Here is a 23,786-nt window from a genome sequence, read left to right on the forward strand (position 1 = left end):
CATAAATAGTAATTAGCATAACCCACGCTCTGCGCGACATGTTGGGGTGGGTGTGTTTGAGAAAGGAACTGATGCAGAGTATCAGTAGTAATTTTACTTTAATGCAGTAAGTGGAATACGATTTCACTGTTTCAGAACCATTTTATTTACTTTTTTTTGTACCATGCACCTCATATGGTCTTTGAGATAATGGAAGCCGAATATCACGTTACTCGAGCGCAGAACAAAGTCGAAGATAGCGCGACACGAAACCACAAACTCGGAAATAATATACAAGATAATCACCTTGGTATACAATTAACTCCCCATTTTCAAGAAACAGCACTTTTGTTCCTATCCATTCCATTAAACTATGAAGGTTCATCAGTAAGTCTGTACGCTAACAAAAATAAAGTAAATTAAGGGTGATTAGTCAGTTGAAATGTCAAAACTGTTGTAAAAGGACTATGGTGCCATATATTTATTACAAACTAACAGATATACCCATCAAGGAAGAGTAATGGAACGAGGTTGTAGTGACTCATCAATTCATTATTCTTTATTTTGCGAATATTTGTAATAAAGCAAACACGTGAACTCGAGTAGCCAATCAGTTGCATCCCTCCAGAGAGCCAATCAACTCAGGGGATGCTGGAAGGCCAGTACAAACGAGAGCTCGTCATCATGATATGTTCGAAGCTCGCACGCCTTTACTTGAAAGCCTTTTCCCATCCTTATTCAAGAGTCACTCAACACGTCACTATTTAAAAGTGAGTTTTGTTTGACATTACCAGGACTATTGAATGAAGTGGATTTCATTTGTTTGGCTAAATAACTACAATGACAATGAACGAGTCTCTTCTGCTTGTCATCTTCGACGCCATTTTAAACCTGCAGCGGCTCAACACCAATAAATCCTTCCTTCCTTCCTTCACCAAGCATTGGAGAGACTACGACGGAGTAATAATCAGCTGGACTTCATTTACAACACGTCATTGCATTTTAAATGTGAGTGAGATTTCCTTTGTTTTGGTTTAAGCATCATCATCACAAACAGCATACTGAAATAAATAATCACAAGATCATAGAAGAACAATAACAATCCTGTGACAAGCGGAATAAATTGAGACGACAATCTCGTGAAGGTTGGGCTTGAAGCGCTTCCAACCGGACTGCCGTGAAAAAATCCAGCATGGCAAATCCTTTGACAAGTCTACCTTGTACTGGGCCAAATGGAACAAAAGGGAGTTGGAAGTAAATTTAGATGTCGTAAGTAGAAATGTAAAACTTTGTTATTTATGCCGATGAAGTTTGGAGACAATACCTAAAGTGGTGAGAGAGGAGCTAACAAGCACGACAAAGGCATTAACTTTGGGTGATGGGATGGAATGCATTTGATGAGGGGAGAGGGCACAGAACAACACCACCACACAACAACACTGTTACAAAAACAATAAACGGAGACAACAACAATCCCATGACAGTTGGACTTTAAGCGCTGCCCACTAAAAATGTTGTGATGTCATCTGGCACGGTGAATGCTTTCACAAAGTCTGCTTTCGACTGGGCCAAATGGTATAAAAGGAGTCATCGTAAGTACATTTAAATACTGCATGCAAAATTGTTAATTTGTTACTTGTTAATTACAACATTGCTAATTATAACAATGAAGGATTGTGACAATGCATGATGCAGTGAGAGAGGACAGAGCAAAATTTACAAACAGTCATATTTATTTATATAATGAGTTGTAAAAGATATAAGATGCAGAATTGTCAATCCTCCATCTTCCATACATCCTCCTTCCCAATTTTTCCTGACCCACCTCATTTACACAAACATTTTTCGACCTCCTATACCTATCCCTTTTCTTCACCCGCTTTCTTAGCATTTTATTTCCACTTTCCTCCTTCTTTCCTAACATTTTATTTCCATTTTCCTCCCTCTTTCCAAACATTTTATTTCCATTTTCCTCCTTTCCTAGCATTTTATTTCCACTTTCCTCCTTCTTTCCTAACATTTTATTTCCACTTTCCTCCCTCTTTCCTTGCATTTTATTTCCATTTTCCTCATTGCAAACATTGTGATGCCACACATCAGGTGGGCATATTAGCTGGAAATAAACATGGGCTCGCCCTTTAACTCCGTACAGCAAAATTGCTAAAGCAATGGGGGCTATGACATTTTATGTCTTTTTTACTTGTTTCCATTTGTTTCTCTCTTTCCAGACATTTTATTTCTATTTTCTTCTCTCTTTCATTACATTTTATTTCTATTTTCCTCCCCCTTTCCCCCTTGCACAAAATAATTTTTACAATTATTACATCCTCTGTTTGTGTACATGAAGATGAAATTTAGAAAAGCTAATTTGAAACGGTTGAAAAAAGGGAAGATAAAATGTTTAATTCATATCAGTCATTATCCTAATGACTAGATACTTTACTGATCTCCCATATAAAGGTCATAACAAAAGTTGAATACCCTCTCTTACCCAAAATACACAACTCAATGTTTTATGTCATTAAAAACAAGTTTTGCCACAGAGGTTATTCAAATAAATCATAGATTAATATACAAGCTAGATTACAATAACATTCATCTGCAAAATATTGTGAGAAAAATGCCTTCGGGGATAAGCGAGTCAATTAGTTTGACAGTTATTTCCCAATCGGTGATAGTGCAATTATCTTGTAATTACCAAAATTAGCAGTGTCACGATCGCTGGCCCAGAATAGCTTGTCATCTTTCCTTCCACCACGTTGTATTTTCACTTATTACCCCACGCGAGCAAAGCGAAAAGCAGTGTTAAGCAATTGGTTCACCTTGTCCGCCTGTCCTTCTGAATACAAACGTCAGTTTATGATCAAAGAACAACTTAATTTCAATTGAATGTTATATTTTGGAACACGACTCGGCATACGAATCGAAAACAAACCTGTAGTTTAGCAGTACTTTGACTCTGAATTCATCCTGATCGTGCATGCACAAAGACGAGTGAGATAAACAAACAAAATTGAAAATCATTCCAAACAGGAAACCTACTGTTTTTAAGGATGTAATAAAGGACACAAAAAAACGAATGTAGGGTGTTAAATAAAGTGGAGTAAAAGACTGCATCAATGGTGGTAAACTTCCGAAATATTTTTTTTAATATTTCAACAACCTTTAAAATCTCTATTTTGTTTAAATACTTAAACACTGGAAAACACAAATTGCCTTTTTGGCACTTTCAAAACCCTTCTGTTGAGCAGTACTTCGACAAAATATCACAGCATTTTACATCATCACAACCAATAAAATTTGGTGCTCGCAGACCCCGCTCATGCCCTTGTTACCCAAGACTGCGCAGGGTAAGGTGTTCTACGAGCTCTCTAATTACATGTCATTTCGTTTTATCTAATCCTAACTATTTAATTAAAAAGTGTGTGACATCACAGGGTCAATAACTGGCCCCTGATTAGGCCCGAGACATCACGTAATGTGGTGAGAAAGCACCAGGTCCATTGAGCAAACATTGTGATGCCACACATCAGATTCTTCACAAGAAGTGGGCTTGATTGTTTTTGGGTCTTCTGCTCCTTCTCTGGCTTCTCTGCCACACGTGTGCTTTTCCATAGGCTGACCCGGAGCAACTCACTTTGTGGATGCGTGCATGGGATGGAGGGAGTCTGCTCACTGAACTACAACTAGCACAGAAACCCCATCTGAGGGAATGCTTTACCCCCATCTACCTCCCATCTTTCCTTTCGTGTGTCTTCTTTTTCTCATGTGGGTGTGTATCTGGAAGCCATCATTTAAGTGTCAGCCCACTTTTGTGTTTGTACAAGCACGCTGCCAACTGGGTTCTCTTTTCTGGATCCATTTTGCTTTATTGTGTTGTCACCCCATCTCATTACTCCTTAAATCTGTATTTTCCTCACCTTCTGAGTGGTTATTTTGATAACAGACTTGCCTCAAGCATAATAAATTATTTTGGGTAAAATAAGCCTGCCAAATTATTTCAGTATAAATCAAATTTGTAACGTAAACAACAGGTGTGATTTGGTGTGCTCATACCAAATTTGCCTCAACATTCAAGGCTATTCTGCAGAGTTTAACACCTGCTTCATTAGGTCTGAGTCCCTAAAGACCCCACATGGTCACGTTATACAATATATGAAAATATTGTTAGAAAATGGATTTTGGTCATGTATTGCAGTTAAGGTAATTATTCATGTTAAATGTACAACTGTATGTGTAGTTACAAGTAAGCATTCTTAATGGAGGTAGTCGGAATATCTTCTCTTCTTCTTCTTTCGGCTGCTCCTGTTAGGGCTCGCCACAGCAGATCATCCATTATGATCCGCATAGTGATTTGGCACAGGTTTTACGCCGGATGCCCTTCCTGATGCAACCCTCGTCGCCTCTTACGACACAGGGATCTGGTACACCTATTCTAACCGGGTTATACACCAGGCCCAGTACACTGGTACTCACTTCGCCGACCTCGGAAGGATGACAGGCTGAGTCAACCCCCTGGTGTATTAATTCAGTGGCCCAACGGGGCTTGAACTCAGGACCTTTTGGATCCCAAGCCGCTGCCCTAGCCACTGCGCCAACACCAGGCTATGGAGGTAGTCGGAATATATATAACTATATTCATCCCATTGACAGTTGGGATGTCAAGCAACAAGGAAGATCTCTCATTGGTGGAACGACAGAAATTTAATAAGAGAGTGTGGAGCACCCTACAAAGAAAATGAGACAGTGACAGAGCAAAGAAATAGGGAGAGTGTAATGGAGAGACCCAGAGCAAAATACCTGAGAGACATAGGGAATGAGAGAGAGGGAGACAGTGAGCCTGAAGTTAGAATCTCATGGTCCTGAGTTCAAATCCCGTTGGCTGCTGAATTAACACCACGAGTATCACCAGCTGGGTTGACTCAGCCTGTCATCATTCTGAGGTCAGCAAAATGAGTACCAGCTTACTTAGAGGGCACTGCATCAGCGGCGCAGCCACGCTTCCAAGAAAAGATAGCTACCCAGCAGCCAAGCTGCCATATGCAAGAACAGAACAGAGTGAGCCTGAAGAGTTTAACAGAGACCGAGGACAAAAATTAAAAGAAAGGGGTTGAGAGGCAGGCTTAGAAAGTGTGTACAAAGGAATATAAAATAAAGTAGGGCAGAGAGTGAAACGGATGGGTGGTGAAGGAGATTAGCCGTGGTCAGGAGATCAGTGCAATTGCAGCTGGTATGCGTGAGAGTCCGACAGTATGGTGCGGAGGTTTTGAACATTTGTCTTTGAACTGTCTAGTCTGGGTTCCATTCTCGGCCTGACAATAAACCGTTGGAATCACGCACCACATGCAGGGAGTTGAATCACAAAGTGTGTTGTCCCTCAGATTTACTTTAAGCTGGGTGTCTTGTCTGCTAGGATTAGATGGTAGACCTTAAAGATGTAATGGTGTCATTTGCAAAGTGTTGGTGAGTTATCACTGGCATCCTGGCCAAATTCCAAATTTCTGCCCAAACCAACTCCAATTGAATGTCAAGCCTATACAAGACCTCAGCCAGACTTTACCTGGCCAACTCCACAAAAAGGTGGAAATAATTGTGAGCATTAAATAAGTATTGTAGTAGTAGTCGTAGTCATAGTAGGAGTAGTAGTGATAGTAGTAGTAGTAGTAGTGAGGCTAAGAGCACCGGTGCCTCTGGACGACGTGAACAATTGCTTCCTGTATTATTTTTTCAGATTGCTCTGTCACTGGAAATTTGTTTTGGGACCCCAATTCTTGTTTTTCTTACTTAGAATTTACATTCTTTGTATGTAATGGTCTGCTTTGGAAAGTCATCAAAAATGGTAATGATGAAAACGATGTTTGGGCTGACCATGTGCTTATTGCAGTCACATGGTGCTCCCTTCCTCTTAGGAGAATATTAACACGATCACAAGATTCCTGCGCAATCCTAGATGAAGACCACGCAGTGGTCAAAATGTTAGAACTGAAACCTGCCAGCTGGACAGCCTTCGTTTCAAATACAGACCTTCCCAACGACCCCCATTTTTGTTTTTGTTCAACAAAATTGTAATCTGCATGACAACAGAAAAGGTAATATACCAATGGTTTTCCAAATGTTCAACATTCTTAAGTATTTTTCAATTCCATTTGCAACATCGATAAAATTTTGCACTTGACATGGCTTTTGGTCTTCAACTGAAATATTTGAGTAATTAAATTGATGAAATAATTGGAATGAATAAATCAACAAAGAAATGTAAATGCGAGTACAGTAAAACAGGAAAAGTGAAAAATAATCAGAAAAAAATTAAACCATCCATAATAATAATAAATTATGAAGCATTTCCTTGTTCCCACTCTCACAAGTGCAATTGGGGTTTATGTGTTCTCTGAGGAGAGGCAGTGAAGCCAAGCTAACAACGAGGCGCCGGCCAAACCAGAACGAGGATGCTGGTCCATGAGTGCGATGTAGGCGCTCCAGAAATGCGTGCAGGCTGCCAGCAGCAACAATGTCCGCTAAGTTACCATCTCTGCAAGAGACATTTCCATGGGAATAAAAGAGAACTTTGCATTAAATTTAGAAAAAAAAACGATAAAAATCAAGTGTTACACCACAGGTATTTCAAAAGTTACATGTACTTTTATTACTGTATGAAGATATCTTCAGGCAAAGTTTGTGTTTGGCAATTGCAGTGCTTGAAAACATTTTTTTTTTTTAATTCCAGTTGGACATAACTTTAAGTGTTGAAATGTTAACTGGTTATATTTCAGCAAAGCAGATACCATTACGTTTACTGGAAGAGCTGCTTTGTTGTGACTATCTCGCGAACATGCCCAGCAGTATTGCAGCATCGTGTGAACCAGATTCAAAATTGATCATGAACAGTGGTGATTTTTCAAATGTTTTACAGGATGCTGACTTATTTCCAGCACGATGGGTGCATAGCCCACAAGCAATTCCAACTACATCAGGAGTTATCAACCGGGGGGGGGGGATTTTAGGGCTTCAGGTAGGAATTGGGACCACAGATTGGCAGACTCAAACTGTTGGAATATTGATCTTTCTACAAACTACAATTCCACACATTTGACATAATCTGCAGGACATCACACTTTATTGAATAAGGGTGTGATGTCCTGTATATTATGTACAATCTGTAGAATTGTAGTTTGTTTTTAATTTAATCTGTGGCATTCAATAAAGTTTATTCAATGTCACATATTAAATTTAAAATAAAGATAAATATTTCACTTTTTTATCTGTGGAAATATTCCATTTATAGTTATCTTTGACTTATTCTTGTTTTTTTATTTGCAGAATTTGGAGCCCATCATGAGTGTCAAAAAAAGAGGGTACGATGATTCATATATTCAATATGGATTCACATCCATCATCATCAATGGAGAAGAAAAGCCTCAATGTGTTATTTGTAGCAAAGCTTTGTCAAATGATTCTATGAAACCAACAAAGTTGAAGCAACAATTGCAGAATATTCATCCTCAACACAAGGACAAGGACAAAAGCTTTTTTGAACGTCACGGGAATGCTCTGAAAAAGATGAAGCTGGATTAAACAGCGGTATTCCAACAAATGAACCAAAAGGTTATTGAAGCTTCTTACGTCGTAGCACTGGAGATAGCAAAGCAGAAAAAAAAAAAAACACATACAATTGGGGAACTTTGATTAAACCTTGCATTCTCAAAATGTTGGAAATTGTGTTGGGAAATGGATTGGAGAAAAAAAAAACTTGCAACAGTTTCACTATCAAACAGTATTGTTCAAAGGGGGATCAGCAACATGGCCATTGACATCAAGGATCAAGTTGTGCAGGAGATCAAGTCTGCAGCAATTGGCGTATTTTCAATTCAACTTGATGAATCGACTGATGTGGCATCGTGTTGCCAGTTGCTGGTGTTTGCAAGATATGTTCACTCAGGTTCATTTAAAGAGGAGTTTCTCTTTTGTCTCCTCTTGAAACAACTACCAAGGCCTCAGATATTTTGGAAAAGGTTTCATCTTTCTTTGAATCAGAAAATATTTTGGGGGATAATGTCTGTGGGTGCTGTACAGATGGAGCACCAGCTACGTTGGGGACAAAATCTGGATTTCAAGTTTGTGTCAAAAAGCGAGCTCCAAAAGTGAAAGGCATTCATTATATGATCCATCGTCAGGCACTGGCCTCAAAAACACTTCCAGCTCTACTCGGGAAGGTTTTGGATAAAAAAATTCAAATTGTGAATTTTATCAAAGGAGGAGCTCTCAACTCATGACTTTTCAAGCAGTTATGTATTGACATGGATGCAGGCCATCATTTGCTTCTTTTCCACACAAATGTTCGATGGCTTTCAAGAGGAAATGTAACTGAGCAAGTATTTGAGCTTAGAGATGAGCTCAAATTATTTTTTGAAGTTCAGGGTAAGATGGAATTTTTTTTGCCTGGCTGGATGATGAGGAATGGATCATGCACCTTGCCTATTTGGTTGACATTTCTGAGCAGCTGAATAAACTGAATCTTCAGATGCAAGGAAGGAATACAAACATCATAAAATTCATGGATTCCTTGAAAGCTTTCATGAGCAAGCTGGAAAATTGGAAGAGAAAGGTCAAGATCAAAAATGTTGCAATGTTTGAGAAATTGTCATCAATTCTTGTTGCTCGTGGTGAAGACCACGTGCTTTCAGAATTTGCAAAAAATGAAATTTTGCAGTATTTGACAGCACTGGAAAATGACTTCAGCAGATATTTTCCTGAACTCAGTGATGAGGAGTTGGATTTAGTGCGAAATCCATTTAAATTGTGAGTTGAAAAAGTTCCTGATGATTGTCAAGATAAATTTCTGGAGCTGAAGACTGATTCGGGAGCAAGAGCTATGTTCAATGAGAAATCAGTCACAGAAGTTTGGCCCTTGATGTGCGATTCCTACCCAAAAGTGGCAGAAAGAGCTATCCATGCAATGCTTCCAGTTGTGTCGACATATCTTTGTGAGTCAGGCTTTTCAACTGTGTTGAAATACAATGCAAATGAAAACGAAGCAACGAAGTAGATTGGAGGTTGAAAATGACACCCTTTAAAGCACTCCTCGGCGTATCCAAGAATTGACGAAGAAAAAACAATCACAGGTTTCTCATTGACTGTAATCTTCATCAGAATAAAATGAATTACAATACCCTGGCATTCTATTGAACTTTTTGTTTATTGAAGTATGTTTCAGTAACTTTCGTCTGTTAAGTAATTAGTTATGAATATAAAAAATAACGACTTTTATTCAAGTTTTAAAATCCATAAACATTTTCTATTGCTATTGAATTTGTAAAACTCCACTATAAAAATAATCCAAGTAAATGGAGATGTACTAATATAGAAAAAATAAAGGATTTTCAATATTATATGCATATTATTTGGAATGCACCTTTTGAGTCAGACAATCTTGGAAAGGGGGGAATGACATTTTGACATATGGTGAAAAGGGTGCATGGGGAAAAAAAGGTTGAGAACCACTGAACTACATCTTGTGATGAAGTCAACTATAAGTGAGGCCATTAGCTTTACCACACCTGTAAAAAAAAAAATATATATATATATATATATATATATATATATATATATATATATATATATATATATATATATATATATATATATATACATATACTGTTGCGGTTCTAGACAATGCATTCCTCCAAGGCAATGGCATGCATCATACAGTGGTCCCCAGACAGTTATTTCATTAATATATATACAAATATATATATATATATATATATATATATATATATATATTATAACAGTTACACCTTTACCTCATGTCTAATGGGTCAAACAGGACGAAGTGTGTTGTGTGGATCTCATAGTTAGGTCTGATTATATCGCGGCCCTCGGCCAGTCGCCGGAGCATGGCCTGGGAGTTTGGTGCAAGGCGATTCATATCGTGGGGTTCAGAGCGAGAATTCCACAGCCTGGCGAGGTATCGCCGGATGCACCAGTGAGGCCGCTTCCGGCCATGTGGTGTGGTGGCCGGGGCCCAATGGCAGCGCCCAATTCGGGTGACAATGCATCCCTTTGGGGCGGCTCCCCGCCCTGCACTGGAGGGCCTATAAATGACGGATCACAAAGCCATCCAGAGAGTCATGGTCATCCTCATCTTCCTTGCCTGGCTTTGGATCGGTCTCTGCGTGCGCCTGCTTCATGCAGTCTTCTTTTTCACACACTCGTCGCTGACTCCGCCCACCCACTCACCTGGCTCCACCTAAAGTCCCTCCTTGGCCATGAGCCCGACCCGGTAATTTTTGGCCACCAGTACCATCCGAGGGGAATAATGCCCATCATAATTTTTCGCAGGGTATACGGTATACACATCTCCACAGTCAGAAGCTATGCGATAGCATTGCATTGGTGGTAGCCTTATGTGTTATTCGCCGTTTAATAACCCCATCCCAAAATAAACTTTTCTGAAACCAATGTAAGACAGAAGAAGACATTCTATTTAAAACTAATGGTTCTCTCTTATTATAGGCTATATCTTCTTGAAAATTGTTAGGCACGTAGCTCATGTTATTTGCTTTTCAAAACAGTTGTTGAAGCTCGCCGAGCATTTAGTGTTTGCAATTACAGGCACTGATAGTCCAGTGCTGATACATTGTAGAACAGATGATTTTGTTTTCATAAAAAATGGGACGGAAGTTTTTTGCCCATCCCCTAATTAATGGAGACCATGTTTAAATACGTGAATTTAAAGAAAATTTAATCATAAACTAAAATAACAAAATATATTTTAAGTTAGATGTACATTATAAATGTTATTGTTATTATTGTTACCCCACCCCCCAAAACAAAAAATACCGCAAATCAAGGAAAATTTATGACTTTTAGTTTTTCTTGCATACAGGCTACAAATACATTGATAAAAACATCTTAAATGATTTGAAGGTTCATGATTTTATGTACGAATATAATCAGGGTTCGCACGGCTCCTGGAAAGTCCTTAAAACTCCTGGAATTCTCTTCCTATCCTGGAATGTCCTGGAATATGCTTAAAAATCAAATTGAACTCCCGAAAACTCCTTAAAAAATTATATTTTGAATTTCCGACGATCACCTTGTCAACGTCTCGTAAATATGCCAAGGGAGACTACTTTCTAAACGTTGTAGCTTGTCGTAAATAATATTAATGTTGTATCTTATTAGCGACAAAAAGTGGTCCTTTACGACCGCATGTGCGAGTTATCCCGCGCTTTCTTTATGTTTTGTGAATTGGATTGTTTACACACTTCAGCTATCGTGAACTATGCCCCCCCCCCGGGAAGTGCATATTCAACGAGCGCTGGCTCAAACATCTGGAATACGTATCTTGGTTGGAGTGCGGCACAAATAAATACAGTGCAGAGTGTAATGTCTGCCCGAAGATTTTTGACATTTCGAACATGGGTGAGCCTGCCATTCGGAGCCACGGAAAAGGGTCGAAACACAAGCAGTTACTGGAGCAAAAGAAGGCAGCTGGTGGATGCACCATTCGAGATTTCGTCTCTGGATCATCGAAGGCAAATGAAGGGCAGGGGAGCACAGATGCTCCAACTCCAACGCAACCGAAACCCTCAACTGCTCCACTAACCTCATTCGTCAGCCGTAACGATTGCCTTACATCGGAAGTATTGTGAACTCTTAAAGTGGTGAACTCCCACAACTCTTTTAATTCATGTACAGATGTCTTGTCCTTGTTCGCGCAGACGTTTCCAGATTCAGAAATTGCGAAACGTTTCTCCTGTGGTGAGCGAAAATGTGCAGACATGTGCAATTACGGTGTTGCACCGCACTTCAAGCATCAACTTACGAAAAAAAATTCTGATGAAGATGGTTATGTTCTTCTCTTCGACGAAAGTCTTCATCAAAATACGAAGAATAAACAAATGGATACACATGCCCGAATCTGGGAAAAGGATCAGGTACTGTAATTAATTATGCGTTAATTATATTCTACATGTAATGCAAGTTCCAAAATATGACACTTATCAAAATATGACTTTGACTTTAAAAATTGTGCCAAAAACTGCTGGAAAACTCCTGGAATTTGCTTTTAATGCAAGTGTATGAACCCTGTATAATGTATAAATAAAATCAACATAAATGTATAAATCATGAATAAATGTAATCATTTTTGTGTACGGTATGTTTTTACCAGATATGTTAATCTGATATTATTTTCTGTTTCAGGTATTTTGGTGGTGGTGACAGTTCTGCATCAGAAGTGGCCTAGCTAACCCCTTTGCTTCAGAATGGAAAAGCCTCAGTTCAAGGCATCTGCTAAAAATCAGTGTATCATACACATGACAGTATCTAAAGATGATGAACATTTGGTCAGTCCTCAAAGCTATGACTCATGACTAACCTTTCTTGAAGCAGCCAAAGTGAGAAACCATGCACCTATTTTAGACATTGCCAAGCAGCTTGAAGATAAAGAAGTCCCAAAAATATTCTATCACCAGAAATTCTGAAGCCTCTTCACCATGAAGAGAGATTTGGAGACTCTGAAAAGGAAAGCAGCTGAAAGCCTTACTGATGAAGCTGGCAGTCGTGGCAGTACATCAAGAAGACCCAGCAGAAGATCGTCATCAGAAGGAAGGGTGTACGATCCGATATGCATTTTCTGTAATAAGGTCAAGTTTCAAAAGCACTCCAAATCACGTTAAAAGCTAACAAAAGCCGTACAATTAAGAGCAGACCAAACATTACGAGAATGTGCCATCCAAAAGGGAAATTAAAACATTCTAGCAGTAACAAGTAGAGACATAGTTGCCACAGAGGCACACTATCATGCTACAACAGAAGATTGTGTTTTATTTTCACCTTTGACTCATTCATCAGATTGTACATGATTAACCATCTTGCTACTGTCTTATTGGTTTATATTGTGTAATACCGGTGTTTGATACCTTCATATGTGCATTATTGAATATCTAAATCCCTGAAATTGTCTTTTTTTGAGAAATTACAGGGAAAAAACCATTAATGTTGTTCATCAACATGCTATCATTTACCTTTGTTTGATTCTTTAAAAGTATCCTTCAATAACAACAGGGAAAATATGACATTGACCAAACTACATAAATCTGTGCAAATTTGGTATTTTTTCATTTGGGGGGGGGGTGGGGTAACATTGTCTGCTATACTGATCTTAATATACAACATACTTAATAAAATATAAATTTAGATTTTTGGAATTTTTAATAAATTTGCGAAACACCCATGTAATTATTTTGGTCCAGAGCTTTTATTTACTTTCCACAGTAAATGATCGACAAATACTTTTCTAAAGGCGGTATGATTTATCACACAGGAAATACACTGATATATGTGTCACCAATGACATACCTTTCAACCTAGGCATGTTCAGCACTTTTTGTTGAGAAGCAAATGATTCTAGCAAAAGGTGAGACAAATTTCAATGTTAATGTTTGACTGATAAAAAAAAATGTTAAGTTCAAGTAGGATGTCTTACCTTGTACTGGCCATTTTGCGCAAAAGCTTATGTAAGGGTAGGCATATAAACAGGGTGATAACACACAAAAAGCTACCACCGATACAATGCCATCACATATTTTCTAACGCTAGGGTTGTATACCTTGCCAAAAATCACTATGAGAATTATTCCTACCAGATGGTACCGACCAACCCTACTGGCTCATCGACTAGTATTTGTGTTAGTTTGTATAAAGGTACGGAATGTTTGTACCTCAACGATAAAATGATTTATCAGCATCATGGAAACAATAGGCCTGGTGTTGGCTTAATGGTTAAGGTGCTTGGCTTAAGATCATAGGGTCTTGAGTTCAAGGCCCTGTTGGACCGTTGAGCCAGGTCGGGTTGACTCAACCTGTCATCCTTCCACGGTCGGTAAAATGAGTACAAGCTTGCTGGTAACAGGGGCATTGCATCAGCAACACAGCCACACCTCCAGTAAAAAAATGCAGCCAAGCAGTCATAGTCAAGCAGGTGGCATACAAATAAGTAAATGAATGGAAGCAATTCAGAAAACAATTACTGACTACAAATTCATTAACGACTCCAATTATTTGCACCTTATGGGTTCGGACAGGGAATATTTTATGAGATGGCTGGTCAAGCCTGACGTTTGAATGAAGGTGGCTGGGATTTATAATTTGTTCAGTGATAAATCACCTCCTCTTCCCAAAAGACACTGGGATCATTAACATCTACTAACTAGGGGTACGATTCTCAATTTGAGTGTGAGAGGTCACAGGTTCGAATCCCGGCCAAGCCCGATTAAAATTTTTGGGCTTGTTCTTCAAAAAGCGGGACACCATGGACACCAAGACGAAACACTAAATGCCTCCCTCCAGGAACCATGATTGCAGACGGCTGGCAGGATGGCCTGAAGGTACGCACACTCATCTCTAAGCTTGCTTGTCTGGGTATGAATCTCAGCCCAGCAATAAACTGTCATCCTGGTATTTCACAGGCAGGGTGATTCATTAATGTGTGTGCCATCCCTCAGAGGGACGTTAAACAGGGCAGACCAAACATTATTCTGTTTATTTCCATTAAAGATCCCACTCTGTCCTTGACAAAGAGTAGGCGAGCTATCGCCAGCACCAGGAAAAAACTCCAAATTGTTGCCCGAACTACTGATGGGAAGGTAATGACAAACCACCCAATACAACCTCTGCCAAGAAACTGCTTTGGCAACACCGACACTAAAACAGAATATGGGACATCAGAAATCAGAAAAATGATAGCAGATGGGACACACAGCTTAAAATCCATCCAAAAGATGTCACACTTTGTGATGTAACGCCTTGCCTGCGAAGCAACAATCTGACAATTTATAGGAGGAGGAGATTGGGACCATACTCTGTGCAGAGGGTTGGTGCGGCTTTAGCTGTCTTCTTGGCTATTGGGCACAATCCTGGATGGGTCACCACTCCGACACAGTATACCAGCATGCTGGCACTCATTTTGCCGACCTCGGAAGGATGACAGGCCGAGTTAACCCCACCTGGTATAAATTCAACAGCTGAGCGGGATTTGAACTCGGGACCCGAGGATCCAAAGCCCACTACCCTAACCATTAAGCCAACACCAGGCATTGTAAGCCAACACCAGACAGTTTATAGTTGTATCGAGAATTGAACACAGACTACACATCTCACAGGCAGATGCTCAACCCCTACACTATAGTGTCAGACTTTGGGACAAGCAGATATTAATACATCATCATCATCGTCAAAATGTTGTTCCTGAAGACCACTCTTGAAAGAAATAAAAAAGGAGTCCTTTTCTGAAATGTGGGGTGAATGGAAATCAGTCGACCAAGTGATTAAGGACCCCATGATGTTTTCAAGTTTATATGAGGTTTCTAATAGCTTTCGGTCTAATTGTGAGATAGGACGTCTGCCATGTGAGTAATGAGGTAGGTTCTCCTAACGAGTGTGAGTTTCTCTAGTGACCCGATGTAATACTCCAGTAATGCCGATTGTACTGGGCACAAAATCGATGATTGTGACAGAATTTAACAGAAAAGATTCAAATACTTTCTAACCAAAAGCGATTTCGAATTTCTGCGACAGTTTTTTTATTTATGTTTTTTTTTATTGGCGCATCTTTCTCGACATCCAATCAGTGATTGAGACCCAAACAAGGTGGACTGAAAATTCGTCTCCTGATGATGATGATGTACAAAAGACACGACTCTCAATCTCAGCCTCATAGAGTCTTAAAGAGTGGTGAGAGTTGTCTTTCTGGGAATAAACTCACTTTATAACTTCAGCAAAAAACAGCAGGGACAACAATATTTAAACTTATAAAAAGGGGGGCATCATGTCAAACTCTAAAAACAGTTAATTTACAAACTGAGAATGAACTTGCAAACGTTGGTTTGGCTCCGTTTATGGTGAAAACAAAGTGCAAAAACAGTACTTTTCATCCGTTGGAGACAGGCCTGGAAATCCACTTGATTTCCGCGATGCCTGAAACAAAGTGATTTTGCTTTCATAAATGTGGGAAAGAAAACAGTCAGCTTGTAATGGCCATTATCAATCAAAAATTATTGCAATGCACATTTCATCTTCGATGGCATATTAAAACTAAATTATTTAAACTCCAGAGAATGTACCATTCCACATTGATGTTATAAATTCACGAATGGGGACCATATACACTTTAGACACTTGTAGTGGCTTCTATTTTACATTCATTCAGATAACTAGGCATGGTTTAAAACCAAGAACAACCAATTGGCAACCAGTACTTTTCCATGATCTTCACGTCATTGTGAAGAAGATTCATCCAGGCTCTTGCGAAGTTTCTTTAGCTTCAGGACACGTACTGTGGCTTTAACCAGCTACTAGCTCTCGACTGTTTTTTATTTATCCGTATGCAGCCTATGGCTTCTTGACTGCATCAGTTTTGGGGGTGCAGCTGTGCTGCTGAGGCAATACCGCTGTTACCAGCACACTGGTACTCATTTTGCTGATCTCAGGATGACGGACTGAGTCAACCCCACCTGATGTTAACTCAACGGCCCAACAGAGGCATGAACTCAAGACCCTAGGATCTTCAGCAAACACCAGGCCATGGCTGAAGGGTGCAAGGGGTCTAAATGGAGTTAAAGTCTAAAGCACTTATCTTCACTATTCTTTTGGAAGGGGGCCACTTTTGCTGACAAGACATCAGTGTGAGAGCCGCCACACTGCCTGCAGGACTCCAAAATGGTTGCTATTAGGTCTCGCCTCCACGTACTCTTTATTTTTATTATTTTCTCATTGTGCTCACTGGACTGCAAGCATAATTGTTTGCATATGCCATCTACTGATGCAGTGATGTTACTTTTACACTTTGCATTGGAACACTCATTTGAAACCATTGTGTGAATTTGATAGCATATATGGCGGATTATGATGCGGCGTTTTCACATTTGTGTATTATTGGCCACATGTTATGGGCCGCACTTTAAGCCACCAGAGGCCGACAGTGGCTCGCGGGCCACGCAATGAAGAACAGGGGGCTAAGGTGTCTTTGGGACTTAAGGTGTGTTACGGTTTAAAGGGTCTAGGGGTCAAAAGGGTATAAAAGGTCAAAAGGGTGAAGGTATCTAAAGGTGTCCAAAGTGTTGAAAGGATCTTAAAGGTAAAAGGGGTCTTAAAGGTCTTTTAAGTCGTCAGGGACTTTTCGGTAATCTAGGTCTTTTGGGTCATTTGAGTCTTCGGGGTCTTCAACGGTCGAAGGGGTCTCAGCAGTCGAAAAGTTCATTCCGACAGTATGTAATTAATAGACTACATATGTGAAGTCAGGGTGCAACTGGTGTTCAAACAAGATGTAATTGACAGACATAGTCATGCAGCTTCATGGCTTCACCACGCTTTTCGATTTTATATACGTGTATGTATATACATATATATTGTTGCAGATTCGCGCCCGCCGGCGTGCTGACGGCCACGTAACTCGAATCGCGGCACGTCGCCCACCGGACGGACAATCCAGTCGTGACCCTCTCGGACTAACGCCGGGAACCAGTCACGGGTGGACCTTTCGGTCTCACCGCGATCGAGCCAATCGGCCCCCGCGTGGGATAGGGTTGCTCGCCAAATTCGACCTACCTACTAAGTACCCACACGGAGGGTAGACCGGGCGATCGCACCTCGCCGCAGGTCGACTTCGGACACGGGCCACTTAAGCGACCCGTTCCGTACTATCGGGATAACCGAGCGGTGTTATCGTCGGCCTCGACGGTTCGATTAATTATCGGGCGTATTCAGCCCACTATCAACCCTTTACGTGAAGCAAGATGAGGATTCAATGAAAGAAATGACGAAGCGAAGCGGGAAACAGTTCAACACAAAGCACATTTATTCGCGATGAATGGAAAGCACACATATTCAATTCCACCAAAAGCACATAGAAAAGAAAAAGAAACACAATGCAATTTTACACAAAAAGCAAATGTAAAAGCGAAGACACAATGCAGAGCTATCCGACTACCGAGCACACGGCAACACTTATACAATTCTACTTCACAGACGGCGCCGACAACACATATTCCCAAAGCAAAAGAAAAGAACACCCTCAAGGATGAGGTGGGCCTGAGGCCGAGACCGGGTCGGGCCTACCCGTCTGATGATGAGGCGCGAAGTGGCGATGGTGCCCCAACTCCGCGGGCCTCGCGGACAGTGTCTGGTAGGGGGTGGGAAAAGGGGCCCCCTTGGTCGCACTATCTCAGCGCGGGGGGAAACAGGAGGGGGTTGCTGATGCTCGGGGAAAGGAGGATTTTTACTCTGTCTTGGGTCCCGCGACGAGCGTCTCCACCTCGACCAGGTCGCGCCGTCGGCCTCCCTGGTGTGCAGCTCCCGGCACCGACGCGAGCACCCCCTCGTCTGCCCTCGCCGCCTCTCCACAGCTCCGTCCTCTTCGCTCCGACTCCAACTCCGAACTCTTCCTCCTGCGAACTCCTTCCAACGCACACACAACTCCAACGCACACCACGACGACGACTCTGACGAACGCAGCCGCTTATATAAGCCCCGTGGCTTCGCCTTTGACCCCCTGCCTTCGAACTTTCACCTCGCTCCCCATTGGCCCGAGAAAAAGTGGGCGTGAATGCATTTTGATCCATGAATTTGCATATAGCGACCGCCCTCCAACGCCCTGGAGGCGGGGCCAAATCGCCCCTCGCTCACCGATTGGACGGAACAAAAGTGTGCGCGAGTCGTTTTTGATCCGTTTTTGGAGCGGAAAATCCGTGGTTTTGTACACGCTGTTCGGCGCGCGCCCTGCACGAGTCCAATACCGGGACCCACAAGCGGCGCAAGAACGGTGGCGATGCGACGGTTGCGAGGTGTGACGGGAAAGGTCATGGCTGTTGTGGTGAAGCGGCGTTGTGGTGGGTGGTTGATGTTGTGACGACTGTTGAGACGCGGTTGGCGGTGGTAACAATGGCGGTTGGTCCAAAATAAAGATAGTAAAAGAAAAACGGCTATCCTGAAGAGTCGCAGCACGCATGAATGACATGTATTCCCACTAGACAACGGGTTTGGGCCTAACTACACATATACTTACCGAGATACCTCACCTAAGGGACCTGAATGGTGGTTTGCGAATTTGGTAACCACAACAATATATATATACAGCTCTGGACAAAAAAAATAAGAGACCACTCCAAAAAAAATTTAAATCAGCATCTCTACATGTATAGCAGGCATTCCATACCAGTGTCTGTTGAATTCCAACACAGGCACACCTCATTCTACTTAGAGAGGTACTGATTAGGTGATCACCTGAACCGAATCATATTTAACAAGAAAAAGTATAAAATCCACTGCTGTGGTCATCACTATCCTCTTGCAATAGGACCAGCTGGATGGCAAAATCAGTGTGAGTAGTACCTCAAAAGTAATTAGAAAAAAAAAACAAACAAAAAAAACGATTGACCATGCCAAAAGAGTTGAAAAAAATTCTGGCTTAACTGGCAGATGGATACAGTGAGCATCACGTTGCTTCCATCCTTAAAATTTCAAAGATGGCGGTTCATAAGAACAAGGTCAAGCAGCAGACATTGGGGACAACAAAGCGACAGACTGGCAGAGGGCGAAAACGACTTTCCACTGACCGGGGTGACCGCCAACTCATTCGAATGTCACTCAACAACCGTAGGATGACATCGAGTGACCTACGAAAAGAATGGCAAACAGCAGCTGGGGTGAAGTGCACGGCGAGGATGGTTCGAAACAGGCTCCTTGGGGCAGGGCTGAAGTCGTGCAAAGCTAGAAAAAAGCCCTTCACCAATGAGAAGCAAAGAAGAGCCAGGCTGAGGTTTGCAAAAGACCATAAGGATTGGACCGAAGAAGACTGGAGTAAGGTCATCTTCTCTGATGAGTCCAATTTTCAGCTTTTCCCAACACCTGGTCGTCTAATGGTTAGACGGAGACCTGGAGAGGCCTACAAGCCACAGTGTCTCGCATCCACTGTGAAATTTGGTGGAAGATCGGTGATGATCTGGGCGTGCTTCAGCAAGGGTGGAATCGGGCAGATTTGTCTTTGTGAAGGACTCATGAATCAAGCCACATACAAGGTTGTCCTGGAAGAACACTTGCCTCCTTCTGCTCTGACAATGTTCCCCAACTCTGAGGATTGGTTTTTCCAGCAGGACAATGCTCCATGCCACACAGCCAGGTCAATCAAGGTGTGGATGGAGGACCATCAGATCAAGACCCTGTCATGGCCAGCCCAATCTCGAGACCTGAACCCCATTGAAAACCTCTGGAATGTGATCAAGGGGAAGATGGATGGTCACAAACCATCAAACAAAGCCGAGCTGCTTGAATGTTTGCACCAGGAGTGGCATAAAGTCACCCAACAGCAATGTGAAAGACTGGTGGAGAGCATGCCAAGACGCTTGAAAGCTGTGATTGAAAATCAGGGATATTCCACAAAATATTGATTTGTGCACTCTTCCTTAGTTAAACATTAGTATTGTGTTGTTTAAAAATGAATATGAACTTTTTTTGTTTGTATTATTTGAGGTCTGAAAACACTGAATCTTTGTTGTTATTTTGACCAGTTGTCATTTTCTGCAAATAAATCCTCCAAATGATAATATTTTTATTCAGAATTTGGGAGAAATATTGTCAGTAGTTTATAAAATAAAACAAAAATGTTCATTTTACTGAAATGCATACCTATAAATAGTAAAACAAGAAAAACTGATAATTTTGCAGTGGTCTCATAATTTTTTCCATTGCTGTATATGTGTATGCATGTATATTTTTTTATATATATATATATATATATATATATATATATATATATATATATATATATATATATATATATATATATATATATATATATATATATATAGTTACGGATCTGGAAACAATTTGCATTCAACATACAGATGTCCCAAAAGTCAGTTATGTCGCGAAGTATGTGTGGAGTCAGATCCCCTTCCTGTTGTCTTGTGACTCCAGTGGGAGAATCAAAGGCATGTGTTGCGATTTGTTTTAGTTCGGTTGTTACATCGAACAAACCATCTAACAACCATCCCATCTGCATGACCCCTCGGCCCATCACGAAGCACCACCAACCAGTTGCCTTCTCGCACCCTGACGTGCCAAGGCAAGATCTCGCGGTTCCGGTTTCTCGACTCCCACAAACGTTGTAACTCTTTCACGACCACCATGGCAACGTTTAAACTGTTGCTCGACAAGTACGAACCCGCGTGGAAGAGTGGGTGGGGTTTCTGGGCAAGGGCCGAAACCCACCCATACATACACACACCACTCCACCCACCCATACATACATACATACATACTCCACTCACCCACCCACCCATACATACATACACCACTCCACCCACCCACCCATCCATCCATACATACATACACACACCACTCCACCCACCCATACACACACCACTCCACCCACCCATACATACACACACCACTCCACCCACCCATACATACATACACACACCACTCCACCCACCCATACATACATACACACACCACTCCACCAACCCATACATACATACACACACCACTCCACCAACCCATACATACAGACACACACCACTCCACCCACCCATACATACATACACACACCACTCCACCCACCCATACATACATACACACACCAATCCACCCACCCATACATACATACATACACACACCACTCCACCCACCCATACATACACACACCACTCCACCCACCCATACATACATACACACACCACTCCACCCACCCATACATACACACACCACTCCACCCACCCATACATACATACACCACTCCACCCACCCACCCATACATACATCACTCCACCCACCCACCCATACATACATACATACATACATACACCACTCCACCCACCCACCCATACATACATACACCACTCCACCCACCCACCCATACATACATACACCACTCCACCCACCCACCCATACATACATACACCACTCCACCCACCCACCCATACATACATACACCACTCCACCCACCCACCCATACATACATACACCACTCCACCCACCCACCCATACATACATACACCACTCCACCCACCCACCCATACATACATACATACACCACTCCACCCACCCACCCATACATACATACATACACCACTCCACCCACCCACCCATACATACATACATACACCACTCCACCCACCCACCCATACATACATACATACACCACTCCACCCACCCACCCATACATACATACATACACCACTCCACCCACCCACCCATACATACACACACACACCACTCCACCCACCCATACATACATACACACACCACTCCACCCACCCAAACATACATACACCACTCCACCCACCCATATACAAACATACACCACTCCACCCACCCATACATACATACATACACCACTCCACGCACCCATACAAACATACATACATACATACACCACTCCACGCACCCATACATACATACACCACTCCACGCACCCATACATACATACACCACTCCACGCACCCATACATACATACACACCACTCCACCCACACATACATACACACCACTCCACCCACCCATACACACATACACACCACTCCACCCACCCATACACACATACACACCACTCCACCCACCCACCCACACACACACCACTCCACCCACACATACACACCACTCCACCCACCCATACATACACACATACACACCACTCCACCCACCCACACACACACCACTCCACCCACACATACATACACACCACTCCACCCACCCATACATACACACATACACACCACTCCACCCATACATACACACCACTCCACCCATACATACACACCACTCCACCCATACATACACACCACTCCACCCATACATACATAAATACATACACACCACTCCACCCATACATACATACATACACACACACCACACCACCCATACATACACACCACTCCACCCATACATACATACATACACACCACTCCACCCATACATACATACATACACACCACTCCACCCACCCAAACATATATACATCACTCCACCCACCCAAACATATATACATCACTCCACCCACCCAAACATATATACATCACTCCACCCACCCTAAACACACACCCGCACTCTTCCAATCAATCCTCGACTTGTCGGCCTTGCTCACCGGATACAAATAGAAAACTGCGCAGAGTATCGCTACGAGCAGAGTCACAGCGAAGATGGCGAAATCGAGCATCTGGACTCCGTGAATGGCGGACGCGCCTGGTTCGTCCCCCTTGGACACAAACAAACCGGCAGAAAGAAAACACCATTCACGGCCGATTGTTCTTCTTCTTCTTCTTCTTCTTCGATTCTGATTCTTCTTCTTCTTCGATTCTTCTTCTTCCGATTCTTCTTCTTCCGATTCCTCTTCTTCTTCTTCTTCTTCTTATCTATCCGATTCTTCTTCTTCTTCTTCATCTTATCGCTCCGATTCTTCTTCTTCTTCTTCTTATCGCTCCGATTATTCTTCTTCTTCTTCTTCTTCTTATAGCTCCGATTCTTCTTCTTCTTAACGCTCCGATTCTTCTTCTTCTTCTTCTTATAGCTCCGGTTCTTCTTCTTCTTCTTATCGCTCCGATTCTTCTTATTCTTTTCGCTCCGATTCTTCTTCCTTTTCTTCTAGCTCAGATTCTTCTTCTTCTTCACGCTACGATTATTTTTCTTCTTCATCTTCGCCAGCGTGTGCAAAGCTCGTGTTTGGTCTGATGGATCAACTCCGTCTCGCCGCCCCCTCAAAAATACCGACAACACACGGACAACACTTCTTGATACAAGTCACGGAAAGCG

General features: G+C 41.8%; 1 protein-coding gene across 5 annotated transcripts in view; it reads right to left on the reverse strand.

Annotated features, from left to right (window-relative positions):
• The window catches only part of CYP20A1 (cytochrome P450 family 20 subfamily A member 1), a 45,368-nt gene extending 22,048 nt beyond the window's left edge, over positions 1 to 23,320 (reverse strand). The window contains exons 1-6 of one of the 5 annotated variants that reach the window (XM_085883778.1): positions 23,122 to 23,222; positions 15,910 to 15,959; positions 13,345 to 13,392; positions 12,530 to 12,619; positions 11,807 to 11,902; positions 6,342 to 6,508 (exon numbers count right to left, since the gene is read on the reverse strand). In XM_085883778.1, the coding sequence (XP_085739904.1) occupies positions 6,342 to 6,508; positions 11,807 to 11,902; positions 12,530 to 12,585 (319 nt within the window). In that variant the 5' untranslated portion in view covers positions 12,586 to 12,619; positions 13,345 to 13,392; positions 15,910 to 15,959; positions 23,122 to 23,222. Of the gene's footprint in view, positions 1 to 6,341; positions 6,509 to 11,806; positions 11,903 to 12,529; positions 12,620 to 13,344; positions 13,393 to 15,909; positions 15,960 to 23,121 lie in introns of those variants that run through there. The other 4 variants (XM_085883781.1, XM_085883779.1, XM_085883780.1 and 1 more) reach the window with 4 other exon arrangements.
• Between the last annotated feature and the right edge of the window lie 466 nt (positions 23,321 to 23,786).

Source organism: Eptatretus burgeri, chromosome 6 (assembly GCF_056783735.1).
Source record: "Eptatretus burgeri isolate ZD-2024b chromosome 6, Ebu_testis_v1, whole genome shotgun sequence".
NCBI lineage: Eukaryota > Metazoa > Chordata > Myxini > Myxiniformes > Myxinidae > Eptatretus > Eptatretus burgeri.